The 15,297-nt window shown below is 41.5% G+C and overlaps 1 protein-coding gene across 2 annotated transcripts; it reads right to left on the reverse strand.

The window, feature by feature from the left end:
• ap1g2 (adaptor related protein complex 1 subunit gamma 2) lies at nt 1-14,452 on the reverse strand. Of its 2 annotated transcripts, none has more exons than XM_085437880.1 (22): nt 14,308-14,452; nt 13,496-13,698; nt 12,906-13,030; nt 12,607-12,748; nt 12,125-12,221; nt 11,951-12,027; nt 11,758-11,853; nt 11,454-11,534; nt 10,561-10,659; nt 10,406-10,461; nt 9,547-9,660; nt 8,657-8,797; nt 7,259-7,313; nt 6,743-6,865; nt 6,075-6,164; nt 4,752-4,879; nt 4,555-4,659; nt 4,272-4,398; nt 3,517-3,679; nt 3,122-3,273; nt 2,657-2,755; nt 1-1,249 (listed from the first exon to the last, which is right to left on the reverse strand). In XM_085437880.1, exons 2-22 carry the CDS (start codon nt 13,694-13,696, stop codon nt 1,151-1,153), a joined length of 2,370 nt encoding a protein of 789 aa, XP_085294006.1. In that variant the 5' UTR covers nt 13,697-13,698; nt 14,308-14,452; the 3' UTR covers nt 1-1,150. The 2 variants fall into 2 exon arrangements, with proteins under 2 accessions (XP_085294006.1, XP_085294007.1); XM_085437881.1 differs by lacking the exon at nt 14,308-14,452 and adding an exon at nt 14,194-14,249.
• Nucleotides 14,453-15,297: the final 845 nt, after the last annotated feature.

A 15,297-nucleotide genomic window follows, 5' to 3' on the forward strand; every position in this document is an offset into this window, starting at 1 on the left:
TTCTGGAAACAGTTTTTAATTAGAAAATGACATGAAATTGAAGATTGAAAGACAATCCAAACTGCTGTCAAATGATTCCTTCTGTGTCTATAATTTAGTTAAGGTAGTGATACAAACAGTCTGGTAAAGACTCCAGTGAAATCCATGTAGAGCACCGTTGCTGACATCCAGTACGCGGAGTGGTTTTAAAAGGGGTTAAGATGAGTTATCAAAGTCATATGCTGGCTTTGTTTACAGTCATAAAACTCTTGTGCTTATACTTTGAATATCTAAAATATAGATTTTCCAGACAGCATCATGCGTGTTTTTCCTTTTGCGTCACCATACACTTACATCAGAAAATAACTCATTTTGGTAAACAACAGACAAAGAATAGCATTAAGGAAAATCCTTGTATGGGAGTGATTAAAAAAACAAAACAACTCAAAGTTAAATAATCTTGGCCTCAAAAGCTAAATATTACATTTTAAGAGAGGATGAAAGGCACAGGAATGGTTCAGGACATGGATATTGCTGATCAGGTGAATAAAGGGGGAAAAAAAAGATGAAGGACTCAAGGTTGTGTTTAAAAGCTTCCTTTCATCCAAATTTCATATATTTGCGTTTCCTAATAAAATGATGTGTATCTGATATAATAAATTAGTTGTAGTAGCTCATTAATTAGTGTTTGCCTCCTCTCAATCAGTGTAAAGACAAATTTATTAAAAGCATGCATAAACTGCTGTGTGTGTGTGTTGATCTGGTGGATGACTGACAGAAGCCCCTCAAAGTTTATATTACTGTGGAGTGAAACACTGAATACAATCAGCTGTAGCAGCTTGTAAACAAAAACCCTGAATGATATCTAATAGACAGTTGTCGATGCAACATTTAAAAAAAGTATTTTATGTTTTTCCATTTTGTACCTGCATATTCCAGTGTCCACTCCAATAATCTCCTTGATCTATTCCTGAGGAATGGACAGATGCAACTCCATACACGAGGCTTCTGAGAGAACCGTGTTTCTTACACATAGAAACAAGAGATCAGGGTAACCGAGGACCGGCAGTGTGTAGGGTGTGTCAGTAGAAAGGCTGCGTCAGAGAGAAACGACGCCCGCTCATTCACCCACAGACAGGTGTCTCAGTCCTGTTGCATTGATTGGCTGAGATCACTGACCGAGTCCAGGGAAGGAGTCGATCTGGACCGTATCCTGAACAGCTGATCCTTGGCTGGTGTAAGAGATGCGGAGCCTCATTTTTAGATTGACCTGAAAGGAGAAGCAGGACTTAGATACACACTACTACACTGAGCACTACGTCTCCTGTGATTAGAATACAATAAGCCTGACGTGGGGCACATATTGCAATGATCATGTCAAATACAAGATATTTGTTCAAGATGAGAAAACACCTCGTATTTTAGCATTGACACAGAAAGATTGCAGATACAGTCATGCAAAAAGTAAGTGCAACCACTGAACCTGTTGGCTTTTTGACAGAATTTAGGAAGCAAAAATTTGGATCTCTTTAAAAAGTGCCTGATATAAAAACACATTTTTGTTGTCGTGCTCATGATTTAAATGAAAAACACCTTCAGTAAATACACCTCTGCATTAATCACACCTAAAATGTGAAAAAAATGAATATGACCCAGTATTTCCAGATGAGTTGCCAGTAACTGGTTTCTCTTTAGGAAGTCACAGGTGAAACCTTTGTTTCGTAAACCTCTGACATGTCGGCTCTGGTTTTCTCTTTGTCCTTGAAAGTGAGCATGAGTATAAGAGCATAGGAGATTCTTTGAAATAAATCACATGACTATAAGGAAACTCATGTACAAATGGCATAGATGCGAGTAAACCCCAATTTGAAGTCCAATGAATATAAGGACAAAAATCAGGCCTTTTGAAACAACTTGCTCTGGAGAGAAAGTTGAAACAGGGTGCTGGAAATGTTATGGTTTGGAGTTTTTGCTTCTGGTTCCTGTCTTCTTGCACACACCATCCATCCATTCTCTTCTGATTATCCAATTCAAGGTCAGAGGGGGTTGGAACTATACCCGCTGTCAAAGACTGGGAAGTAAGGTGCACCCTGGACTGGTTGCCAGTCTGTTTCAGGGTTAATACAAAGGAACAAACAACCAATCACACTAGCATTCACACTCATACCGGCCAATTTACACTCACCAACTGCATGTCTTTGGCCTGTGGGAGGAACCCGGAGAAAATCCACACAAACACAGGGAGAACATGCAAACCCCACACAGCCTAGCTGGCCAGTGGATTCAAACCCAAGATGGCTGTGTTGTCACGTGACATTACAGGTGCTGCCCACTGAGAATCAAAAAGGTTCGCACCAAGCACACTTGATCTAAACTGATTGGAAGCTAAGCAAGGCCGGGCCTGTTTAGTCCTTTGATGTTCAAGGCTGATTAAAGCAAATCTGAGCCTCTGTCTAAAAGCCGTGAACGTTTTTAACATGATGAGCCCAAGCACACTGGCAAAGTCACTAAGGACTGCCTCAGGAAGAGGAATTGTAGCAGCTTAGGCAAGATAGAAATTCCACATTTGAATCATGTTGAAATGTTACAGGTGATTTGAAGCAAGCAGTACAAACCCTCAGATATTTTGGGAGCCGAAGGTGAATACCAGCTTTATTTGTGTGTGTGTTTACACCACCTTATTGGGGTTGTTGAGGACCACCATCTGGGTCACTTTAGCTGTGCCTCTTGCAGGAAGAGAGTCCCCGCTGGGGGCCTTCATGTGTAACTGGACACTCTGGAAGGAGGATCAAATGAAGCTTTGAAGTTGAAAGCACCCAAACCCACACACGTTGTTCAAATCCATTTGCTGCACTGGTGTTTACCAATGAGACGTGACAGGGGCTAAAAGTGACACCTATCAGTAGGGCTGTAGGGCAGGACATTAGAAATGCAGAGGTCCTGCTTCTAAAGGTTTTACTAAACAAGCTGCACAAAAAAAATCTCAGAGCCTCAGAAACAGTAATCTCACAGCAGCCACTGCGCTCCTGCTATAATCCGCACATACTGGTTAAATGTGTGGCAGACGGTGGCTCTTGAACAGCAGTTTAATCATCTATCAGTGAATGATTAGCAGGATTTTATTGCTGGTACTGATACAAACCTTGGGCACTGCAGCCTGCAGGGTGAAGCCTCTGATGTCTGACTCAGTGGAGTTGGAGGCGGTGAGTGTGACGGTCAGGCCTGAATCGGACTGTTTCTCACAACTCAGTGTTACAGTCACACCGTCCTTCTCATACACAGTCACTGTGGCAACTATGGAAAATACAGTGTAGAAGGCTGCATTAGCTTAAAATCAGTATTTAGCCACGGAGAGTGCATCAGTCCCTTAAAGAGCAAACTTCAATTCAACCCTATCCACCTGGTTTCTTCTAATTATCGTGACATTCCAGAGATTATCCAGTGACCCGATTCAACCAATTCTCTAGCTGTGTGCCTAAAAATCACGCCCTGTTTCCTGTTTCTGTAGTTTGTTGTGTGTATATGTGAAGGTCAGACCTGGCGTGATGGGAGTGGGCTCTAACCCTCCAAGCAGATCCAGGAGGTCTCCTCCAACAGTGTTGGGTGTGCTGACAGGAATGGGAGGAGCTGCGCTGCCTAATGCCGGGCTGGGCTGCAGAGGCTGCTCAGAGCCACCCAGCAGGTCCAACAGATCACACACCTGAGAGACACCACAGAGGGGAGGAGATAATCCAGCTGACTGCACATTATTATTATATGCAAAAGACAGCTTAACAGAATAAACTTTATCTAAAAACAGCTCTGGAAAAATGTCCAAAATACTACGATAAACATGAAAGTGGCTGAATGAATAAGACCCACCCATTTTGTTTCAATCCTTATTCTTAACACCCGACCACAGCTGTTAAACTTAGCTTTACTGGAATTTGATTTGCATAATAAAACAGACAAGAGAAAAGCCCGCAAACATACCAATATAGCAAAGGATCTGAGAACACAACCACTAATGTTCATAAAGCGTTGTGGAGTTAATGTGAAACCAATATTTTTAATCACAGCCCATTACAGAATGACAAGCTAAAATGAAGTAAAGCCTACCCTATCACATGTGCAATTTTATGTTAGCTTATTGCTTTGGTCAAGTATTAACTTAAGTTTGAAATCTAAACTAAAACAATAAATTCTCCAGAGGGGCGATCTCTCTAAAAAGGAGGTCAGACCCAGACACTGGGATTGATCTATTCAACAGGCTAAAGTGTGACCCTAACTGAATTTTTCCCATCACCTTGTACCTGGTTAGCAGGCTGCTGTGGCTCTCCTGGCTTGACTTTGACTGTTTGACTCTCCTTGATGGTCTCCCCGTTGGTGTGACCCTGTGAATTCTTTTCAATCACAGGCATCCTCTCAAGCACTGCTGCCCTGTGAAAAGAAGGACTATTTCAGCTCTTTTGGTCAGAAAAAAACATTTTTATTCAGTAAATTCCTCAGTGGTTATAATGACAATATATAAAAGGCCTAAAACAGCTCCACATCTCATTTTCTAGAAAATGTTGACCTAACCACTCCCTTCAGTACCTCATGTGGTCATATTTTTTGAAAAGAGCGTTGTATTCAACTGCCCTCTGCTGGAGCTCCACGTCTATACAGCTGCCGTAGATGCTGACGATGCTTCTGATTCGACTGTCGGGAGTAGAGTTATGAAGAGAAAGAGGCGCAGTTAGGGGATTCACAGGGTCACAGTCACTGTTTGCTGCTACACAAGAGTTTCTTACTCCACATTCTCAGTGATGCGCGTGCTGAGTTTCATTGTAGCGGTCAGAGCAAAGCCCCTTGTTGACGGGGACGACATGTGGGACTGTAGCACTGTTTCCAAGACGTCCAGGACGTAGTCCTCTGTGACCTGAACAACAGACATGTAAGTGCAAGGTTTGACAGCTGGCAGCACATTTTTTAATCTAAAAAAGAAACGCAGTGCTCGTAATTTCAGCTGAATTTATTTATTTAGCAAACAGAGAAGATTATCAGAAGACACAGTCAGTAACTAAGTAATGTTGTACTAACACTTTTTTCAGTCTTTTTAGATCAGCGATGTTACACTTGCTACTGAAAAAGTTGTGGTCACTTGTTTTATTGCTATACAATAGAGACGTGTTACAAAACAGATCATCAGAGAGACACATGTCGGCATATGTGTCCCCGTACTGGCTGACTGACTCAAGCATTAGCCAGAGTCAAATGTCACCTGATAGGTTGACCTCTGTAACCACTTTACTGATGAGTTTATGAGGGAAATCACTTATTTTGGGACAAAATGAATGAAATATGAAGCCCATTTTGTAAATTTTGTTCATTCAAAGTATCCTTTGAGTAAAAAAATGCTTGTGCTCATTGGCTAATATGGTGCAATTGACAAGTTGTCCAGTGAGCGTGAGACTTTTCAGTCAGATCCATCCTTTACTCGTCACGTCTGGTTTTAAAGCACTGAAAACGCCGATCTTCAGGCTTTTATTTGAAAATTCACAAGCCACTTGATGTCACTGTGGCTACGTCCATGCAACAGTGCACAACAATGCAGTTTTACAGTGAAAAGTGCTTCATTAAAAAAATCAATGGACTTTATCAGCTTTTTTTCTGCATGTTGGAATGTGTGTAATTATGGGTTTATGAAGCATTTGATCAAGGAGATCTATTTTGAAGACAATCCAATGACATGAACTACTAAAATATTCAGGGGATGAATATTTAATGAGATTTGAACAAAAAAAAAAAAAAAGGCTCCTGTCATTATCACCATTGCTAATTTTCAGAAGAATTTCAAATTTGAATTTCTGCTAATGCTGCTCCTTCCTTCTTCCCTGCTCGTGCCGACTACCTATTTATTCCCAGCTCAGAGCTGTAGCTGTGACTGCAAATTACACTGTTATCTTTGTGCCGGAGAATTTTTACATGGAAAAACCTAAAAGATAACGTGTATTTAAAATGACATCATCTGACAAAAAATTTGGATTGCTAATTTATTGCAGCAGTGAGCAGCAGAGAGCAACAAGCATGAATTAAATAAAAACCTAAACCAGTGTTTGCTGTGCTCTGTGTACCTGCACAGGTTCGGTCTCCTGACATTCTCCTGTCAGCAGCAGGTCTCCATACTCTCCGATACACCAGCACGCCACCTGGACCAGAGGTTGCTGCACATACAAATATTACATAAATATTACAGAGCACATAAAATATGTGATGTTGCCAGACTGGCCTGCATTGCGGTTTGAAATATCATAGCCATTTTCCCCAGATGCTGGAAAAATAGGAAACAGTGCTGGGCTGCAGATACGTAAATACTCATCCAGCTTGGATCTGAAAATAAAGCCGTCTGCATCAGCCAATTTCAAACTGAAAGCAAAGCAGTAAAGCCAAAGCAGCTCTGTCTGACTCAGGACTATTACAGCCCTTTCTCTTAAGAGGGAAATTTATCAAAAAATTCTAATTAACTTTAAACTCTATGAACACACAAAATTATGACCATCTCTCATCAGTGAGGCTGTGGACTGAGACCCACTTTCACTGACTCAAGTCTGATCATTATCCTCATGTTTAACGACACCACATCTGCAGTCAGAGCTGCTTTTTTTTCACGAGTTTATTGTTTGATACGCTCAGACCGTAACGATTTTATATTATATATCAAACAGGAGACCAATTTCCGTGTTTGAATTCTCAGAATTCTGAAATGATCTTCTGAGAACAGAAACCATCCAGACTCACAGACCTGCGAGATGTCACTGAGCAGAGCCCGGTAGAGCTTGTGAACGGTGTAACAGTGGAGCTCTGAAGTGTTGGTAATGAGCTGAATCAGGTTGGGCACCGTTTCGTCTCTCACGTCGCCCCCTGCCTGGCAGAATGGGTATCAAACACAAAACACCATACTAGAAAATAAACAAAACAGCTAATTTGGGGGTAACCTACATTATTCCTTCAGAGACAACAACCTCCCTTATGGGGAGATTTTCATAGCAATAAATACACATTATGAACCTTTAATTCTTCCTAGTTATGCTCTTCCAAGCACTTTTTCTATCCTGCATCATTTTGTCTGCACAGGACTAGTTTACACTTAACTATTCTCTTAGATCGGTGTAACATTTAAAGCTTTGTTATCTAAAAGCTTGAGAGATGAGGTACACACAATCTAGAAGTCTAATGTATTAAAAACATATTTTAACACAATCATAATGCATTCACAAAGAGTTATGAAAGAGGACCCTGTAAAAGAGGCAGCATTTACCGTGGTGAGGACATGCAGGATGGTGTCAATGTGCCAGCGCTGGGAGGGAGCATACCTGACAGAGACAGAGACACACACAGCTAACTCAGTGGTACACACACACACACACACACACACACACACACACACACACACACACACACACACACACACACACACACACACACACACACACACACACACGCGCGCGCTACTGCATCTAGCACACATCGAAAAAGAGAAGTGCCTCAAGTTGTTGAATGATACACAGTAGAAACGCTGCAGGCTATTCAGTCGCGGTGCCACTTAGACAGGAATATCAGTGTATGTGGAGACGGACACTGAGAGAGAGATGGGTGCATACAGCGTAGACACAGGCACTTTTCTTGTTACAGCTTCAAGGCTTACACAGCTGCATCACCGCATTTTGTCATACGCATGAATATACAGTGTATGTGCTCGCATGCATGCAGTGGTGATGAAAAGCCTGTGAATCCATCAGATTTTTTTTTATAACTCTGGCTAAATGTGACATAAAAAATCATCAGGTTTTTAAAAGAAAGATGAAGAAAACGCATGACACAGGTAAGAAATGATCATATCTGGTTATGAACTTATTGAGATGAAATGAAGGTGAATAAGAAGCTTTCATTTAGTGGGAGTACAGTGACTTGTGAGTGGGCGTTCTGTTTATATTTAAAGATTGGAGATCCCTCACACTCTGATGTTCACACTCAAAGCACAAACAAAGGACTCTGGGATGACTTCTAACTCCACCAATCAACAGACAGACAAAAAGAGGAAATTAAAAATCAGTGCTCGCTCAAAATGAGGCCTGTAATAGTCAGGACGCAAGGCAGCAAGGACAAAAAGTCCCTGCTGCACATCTGCAGTGTACTACAGATCACCAAGACAAATGAGAAGGCTGCAGGTATGCTATGGTGGTGGTAGCATCATGGTTTGGGCTGGTCTTGGTAGGACTAGCCTTTAATTGTGGGTGGTTTGCAAAGAAAAACTGTCAGAACTTTTGTTTGTAAAATGCTATTAGGTCATGCAGCAGCACAATAACCCTCAGCACACAAGTAGTTCAACCATAGAATGGTTAAATAATATTGTTAATGTTTTTTAAACAGCCAAGTCAAAGTCCTGAACACAATCTAAAAGAAAAGCTGGAGCTGAAGTGACCAGTTCATAAGTAAACCATCAACAATCCAGAGTTGAAGCTGTTTTGTATAAAGGAAGCAGCTAAAACGGACATTTAATAACAATTTTTCTGACCCCAGAGTGACCAGATATTATATTGTTGTCTCATTTGAAATATACAAACTTCTAAAGGGTTCACAAACCTTGAAGCAGCGCTGCAGATACACTTTGTGTATGAAGTATATTACACTGTCTTCTCTGCAGCATTTCACCTACCTTTCAGCAGCATTGAATATACCGCTGGCAGTTTGAGACCTGAGCTCGGGGGGGCAGGAGGAGAGGAAGCTGAGCAGTTCCTTCATCATAGAGCGGATGTTGGAGGCTGACACCAGAGCCAAAGAAAGCTCCAAAGCACGGCTGGATGGATCGGAAAAGAGAAACAACGCTGATAATGCTGGATATACAAGCTGATCCTTCTGTGCTGTTACAGCTCAGGTCAAAACGTTCTGAGCTGATAAGATGTTTGCTTGCTCAAACTCTCCGTGTCCATCAACATTTACAAGTTTGCTGAAAATCCCTTTAGCAACACTCTGATCTGTCTGTAACACAACTCACTGGTTGGATCAAAATACATGGAGGAACTCTTCAACTAGAAAACATATCACCAAGGAGAAATAGTCCCAGAGCAGCATTACAGTTTTGAGTATACAGACTGGATGTGCAAACTTTTCTGATATTAGTCAGCAAAATATGCTTTTTTTTAACTACTATATACTAGTTTGCAATATATTAATATTAATTGTATATGAACATATATATTAATTATTTTGTTTTTCTTACAGCACAATAAAATCTGTTTGGCTACATGATGAAACTAGAGATGGTAGTTAGCATCAAGCTTTAGTGTGAGGTTCAGACTGTTAGTGAGTAGCACAGTGGGAAGCTACACCTGCCAAAAATACAGAATGTTAATGTTGCCAGGTCAGTGGCACTGTTACGTCGTTTTATTGTTATTTCATCTATAAAAAATCAATCACTACTTAATGTGAGCCAATTAAAAAGTATCAAAAACATAACAGGAAATCAAATACTTCTAGAATCATTTTAACAGAACATCTACAGATGTTGAACAGCTGTGCTAGGCAAAAAGAAAAAAAGAAAATCACCGCTTAACAGAAGCATCCTGGTCTTTCAGGCAGTCTACTATAGTCCCTCGGTGGCGCTGCACTGCATTGTGGTCTGTCCCAACAATCTTCTGAAGAGAGGTCATGGCGATATAGCTAAACAGACATACACGAAAGCCAAAAATAATGAATGTTTTGAAAGTTTTAAGTATCATTCTCTATTATAATGAAGCCGAATTCGCTACACCAAGGTCATCTAAAGTGACTGTGTGTGGAAACGCATCCAGTGGATAAATTATTAAAATGTGATTTCAAAAAATGTTCAACCTGACAATAAAGATCAACAACAAAAGAAAATCTTAATTTTCTCAGCTTGCAAGCATGAATAATTCATCACTTCACTTCAAATAACTCATGGACTGATCAAGTATTTATGTGGACGCAGGAGAGACGCTACCTAGTCAGGCAGGTCTTGCAGGAATAAACCTGTCACTCTGCAACAGAGAGATTCAGAGGACCTGAGGGTAGAAACTAGACAGACCTGTCTGCCCACAGGGCCCTTATGGGGACGAACCCAGAAAAAGATTGTAACACAATAAAACCCTCAGGAAACCGCAGCAGCGCCTGCTGGAAAATAACATGGTCTGAAATTGAGAGCTCAGCATGAGCAGTGAGCAGCGTGACCTTCTGGTGTGGCTGTAGAGTAATGGCTCTAGAGAAAGTAATTAGTCAGCTCAGACGATAAGAGCCTGTTGGGAGATTTCGCTCTTTGGCTGTAGTGAGTTTTCCATTAGCCTGAAAAGGTGAAATCACCCTGAGAGATAAGAAAGGGAGAAGGAATGCATACAGGGGAGGATTAGACAGGGAAGAGGAACAAAGATCTGAGGAAAATAGAACTAACCGAATGTTTCTGTCATTGTTCAGAAGAAATCTTCCCAGAATGTTCACGGCCAGAACCTGCAGCATGAGTAAAGGGAAGTGTATGTCTATGAATTAATAATTTGATCAGTCAGCAATATGTTCAATGTATTCACATCACTAAACACAGTCTCTTACTCTGAGGCCACTCTCTGACTTGATGTCCAGCACAGTGAGAACAGTCTCATACAACACAGCATTGCCCACAGTCTTTGTACTGTCTGTGTTGGTCGCCACCTGTATGGTAAACACAAACAGGCAGACACACAGCTAGTACAGTGCCAATTAGATAAGAGTATAGTTAAAAACTAGGGTATTTTTAACTACAATTATCAGATAAACAAAGACGACAGCTACATATCTGAAAACGTGTCTGCACTGGTAGCTCTTTAACTCTTCACCCTGTGAAGCTGAACTGAGCAGTTTCTGTCAAGTTTCCGACCGACTTATAGAACAAAATGACTGAGTTTGCATCAGACGTTAGTGAGGGTGGTCTCTGCCTACGCAGCTACCTTTGAAAAAACACTAGAAACTACTCTAATGCTTATCAAACCACGTCTTTACTGATATATACGGGGGTACCAAATTCATTAATAAAGGTAGAGGAGGCGTCAACGGGCGCTGTCTTTATGGAGGAAAGAGTTAAAAAAAACTGCTCTGCAGAAAGGCCAGATTTTGGGTTGCAGCTTTTCTCAAGAATTAGTCACACATGCAACATGAGTGAGTGACTAATGCCATTTGCCACAGGAAACCATAGATATTAATAAATAAGATAGTTACACATGCTTCAACTCTATCTCTATGAGAAACAGTTTCAGTTTTGAGAAGAACTTTCTGGCTGGCTCTCATGTATCATAAAAATGCATTTCAGGTAAACTTTCAGGGTCATGTAAACAACAGGAGACAGGTGACTGGTCAAATGAAATGTTTGCTCATTCTGAAATGGCTGACATGTGGAAACTTTTTTTCAGATCTGACTGATGTGAACTGAGCCAAAGAAAAGCTTTTTTTGGTGAACGTGAACACTATACCTGAGCTAGGAGGTCGTTCATGGCATCGCTCGCTGCTTCATTGTTGCGACCAAGGATTCTCAGCAACCTTAAGATGCGTACCTGTGTTTGGAGACGCGACAGAAGGAACACGTGGATGGGAGGTGATTTTGGGAGGTGACAATAATCTAGTGTTTGTATTAGTAACACAGAATTAAACTACATTAATTGAAGATTTCGAGCCATGAAGCAGCACATAGTAGTAAAAATAAGTCCTGCTAGCCGACTCTGACTTTACACAAAGTGTAGCTGGGATGTGCAAGGGGTTAGTGGAATGAAATCCGACCTGTAGGAAGGGATCGCTGATTCCTGCCACATCGTGGTCTGGAGAATAACCCGAAATGACGAGACCTTTCATGATCTGAACCAGATCTGGTACCGTCTGGAATACACACAGCACAACCACATTGCGACACACATGTAGGAATACAGACAACATCTGATCAAGAGTAATCTGTGTGTGTGTGTGTCCCTCATACCTTCCTGAAGCGCTCAAGTGTTTCTGAGTTCCGCTCACACAGCTCAGTAATGAGCACCACAGCGCCGTGTACGACGCCTGAAGACAAATGAAAACCAAAAACAATAAGAAATAAACTGAAAATAGTATTCACAGCATGACGAGTTCACTGTGTACATCATAAAAGTATATTAACCGTGGTTCTTCTCAGTGAGCAGCGAGCGAGCGGCTTTGGTAAAGAGCTCTCCCAGATCGTGGACTTTTCTCACGATGTGAACAGCGCACAAAGCAGCCTGAAAGAACAGCGGAACAAGTCATCAGCAGCGTTACATCACACGTCCACTAAGCACATGACGGTGGGATGTTACAAGTTTTACAGCTCATGAAGGATTTGAAGTCCTATAGGGAACAGTACGCATCCTAAAAAGTTGTACTACGTCACACTAGATGATTATGATGAATATTTAACAATCAACCTGCACAAATGGATCCTACATACATAATACATTATCCCTGACATTAACATGCTTAGGTCAGTGTTTTGAGTATAACATACAGCTTGCCAAATCACACACAACACAATACAGATTTGCTTTTAAACTGCCACCTCACTGGTAGTAATATTAATATTGGTAAAAGCTGCTGGATGAATAATTGATTCCTCGCAGAAGTCCTCACCTTCTTTTTAATGTAGGAGTTGGAAGCTCGGAGCAGCCTGTCAATCTCTGGCGCCAGATCCCTGCACATCTCAGCTGACCCCATGCAGGCTAGTGTGCAGAGAGCTAGAGACTGTATGTACTGGTTACTGTTTGACAGATCACTGAAAAACACAAAAAGATAAAAATATTCAGTGTTTTATTTAAATCATCATTATTTCAGTAAACCTTCCAAGATGTACAATTACACATTAAGGAATCTGTCATTAACTGCACCACCTTATATGAATGACAACAGCATCGAGTTTGGGTTATTCTTACTTCTTAATAGAGTTGGTGATGAGCAGGCTGGCGTCCTGCTTCTCATCCAGCAGCATCATGGCTCCCAGGTATCCTACGCGTTTTTCACTGTAGCGCGGGCTAGCAATCATCCGAACGCACTCCATCTAGTATGAACAGCAAAAGCTCTTTTAAAAGTGAAAGTGAAGTAATGCCCCCGGGAAAGTTCCCTACCATTTAACCACTCAACTGGAGGTCAGTCTCAGCTCCAGAGCAGCAGGGAGGGCCTCAGTGGCCCAGTTCCAGTGTCCACCCTCGTAGACACGAGGGCTTTCGCAGACTTTGCTTGAGGGCATTAACAACAATTCACAGTGCTCTAGTAACGGTAAAAGTACAAGCTTAACAAAGCACATACCAGCAACATTGCTAGCAATACAAGGGAGCATTTCCGTGCCTAACTTCACTGTGTGCTCATTCCTTGTAAGATGCACGTGCTGGACATTACGACTTCACGGCTGATATGGTGTGACGAAGTGAGCCCAGACCCTCCAGCTACTGTGACGGCTTCTCACCTCCCCTGGCTCATTTAACCCGAAGAAACCCCATGACAGGCATTAGCCAAATCCCCTCACCTGACCAAAGTGAGCTGGGTAGCCCAGCATGTGCACGTAGAGCAGCTTGGCCAGGTTGTGCGATCGCCCTCCGTTGTCGGCTTGTCTGAACTGTGCCCGGATGGCCGCGCACTCCCTCTGAATGACCCCCCGCTCCTCACACTGCGTCCTGGCTGACCTGATGGCCCGGATCATCTCCTGCAGGGGCACTGATGGAGACATGGCTGTGTGTGTGTGTGTGTGTGTGTGTGTGTGTGTGTGTGTGTGTGTGTGTGTGGGAGGGTAGGTGGGAGGGTAGGTGGGTGGGGGTGAATGGTGAGATGTGTTAGTATGCGTTGTTTTGTGAAGGAAAGAGCATGATATGTTATTAACAGAAAACAAGAGTGTCACAACACTACATATGATTTCATTTCCTGTAACAACATCTCCAGGCGTTTATTAAAGCCGTCACTACACCGCAGGACGTAGTAAAAAACACTCAGATGGGCTAATTCAAAAACAACTTAAACAACAGCTAGTGTTTTCCTTTCTTTTTTTCTTTGGTGACAGGCTGATGGAGCACAAATAAACAGAAAGTTACTGTCATCTACCAATACTTTTATGAATTAGACTTGGGGATGAACAGGCTAACTAACAAAATTAGCATGACTCTTCCGTGGTCGGTAATGCATGTCAGAGAAACGAGCCAGAGGCTAGCGCACTGACCGATCCGAGCTAACCTTGCAGATGCTGTCAAGCCTGGCATGGAGGAAAGAGTCGAGCTACTGAGCTAGCCACGCTAGCATAACAGTCCGCTTGTGTATGTGTTTTAAAGCGCCAAAATAACAACATACCTCTACAGTTCACAGAGTTGCCAGGTTTTGAAAAGTAAAGCCGTTCAACCGACGCCCCTCCAATACACGTCGGCAGTCAGTTGGTTGGAAACCCAATTACTGTATCCATACAGTTAGCGTTAAAATAGCAGGAGTTAACATTGTATTTCCTGTCACAACTTTCAAATTAAAGGTCAATTTGATAGTTATAACAAAAACAGTGAAACAAAATTAAATAGCACTTGAAACACAGTTAAATAAATACATATTTAATAATCCTATCAGTAATGAAGTGAGAAGAATGTCTTAAAGCTATTGTATATTTGAACTTTTAATCAATTAAAAAAAAAATAAAACTATTTTCTAGCACAAACTCACACGCACACGTGACATACAATAGAGATTTTACCTCTATATATCTCTGTTTATCTCTATATAAATCTCCATAAAAGTATAAATCACCTCGAGAACATATGCAGTCTCATCATCAACCATCAATTCTATTTAAAAGGGTTTTGTTTTTCACCGTTTTGTTTTTTGGGGTTGTTTTTTTGTTTTTGTTTTTTTTTTTGTATTTTTAAAGAAAGTCCCAAAATTCGCAATGTTACAAACGACACACAGGATCCGGTTACAACATGCAAACTTTAGCAAACAGCCAGTTTATAACACAAATGTCAGACTGCCAAATACACCAAGTACGCCACTGACTTACATGCAGGCACAGGTCACCAAAAAGCTGTAGACTGGATCTAGGTCTGGATAAAAGACAGTCAAGCTGAAAATTACACGCGAATAATAACATATGTCAGCTTCTGGCTCATCAAAAAAAATCAAACAAAAACAAACAAACAAACAAACAAACAAACAAACAAACAAACAAACAAACAAACAAAAGGCATGCAGTATTTGAATGGGGTATGGGATCAAGCTTTTATTGTGAAGGCAGAAGTACTTTTCCTCTTTAGCTTCGATGATGTGACATTTGACCCACCTCAGCTTACCGTACCTGTC

Source organism: Copadichromis virginalis, linkage group LG18, assembly GCF_057382275.1.
Source record: "Copadichromis virginalis isolate Kocher_CV1m ecotype Utaka linkage group LG18, C_Virginalis_male_GT1.1, whole genome shotgun sequence".
Classification (NCBI taxonomy): domain Eukaryota; kingdom Metazoa; phylum Chordata; class Actinopteri; order Cichliformes; family Cichlidae; genus Copadichromis; species Copadichromis virginalis.

Bases quoted from the DNA above. Each gene is read 5' to 3' on its own strand.
- ap1g2 (XM_085437880.1), bottom strand. From the start codon at position 13,696: ATGTCTCCATCAGTGCCCCTGCAGGAGATGATCCGGGCCATCAGGTCA. The intron at 8,798-9,546 runs GTGATTTTCTTT...CGATCCATCCAG, and splicing joins CAGGATGCTTCTGTTAAGCG to CCGTGCTTTGGAGCTTTCTT. The intron at 7,314-8,656 runs GTAGGTGAAATG...TGTCTCTGTCAG, and splicing joins ATATTCAATGCTGCTGAAAG to GTATGCTCCCTCCCAGCGCT.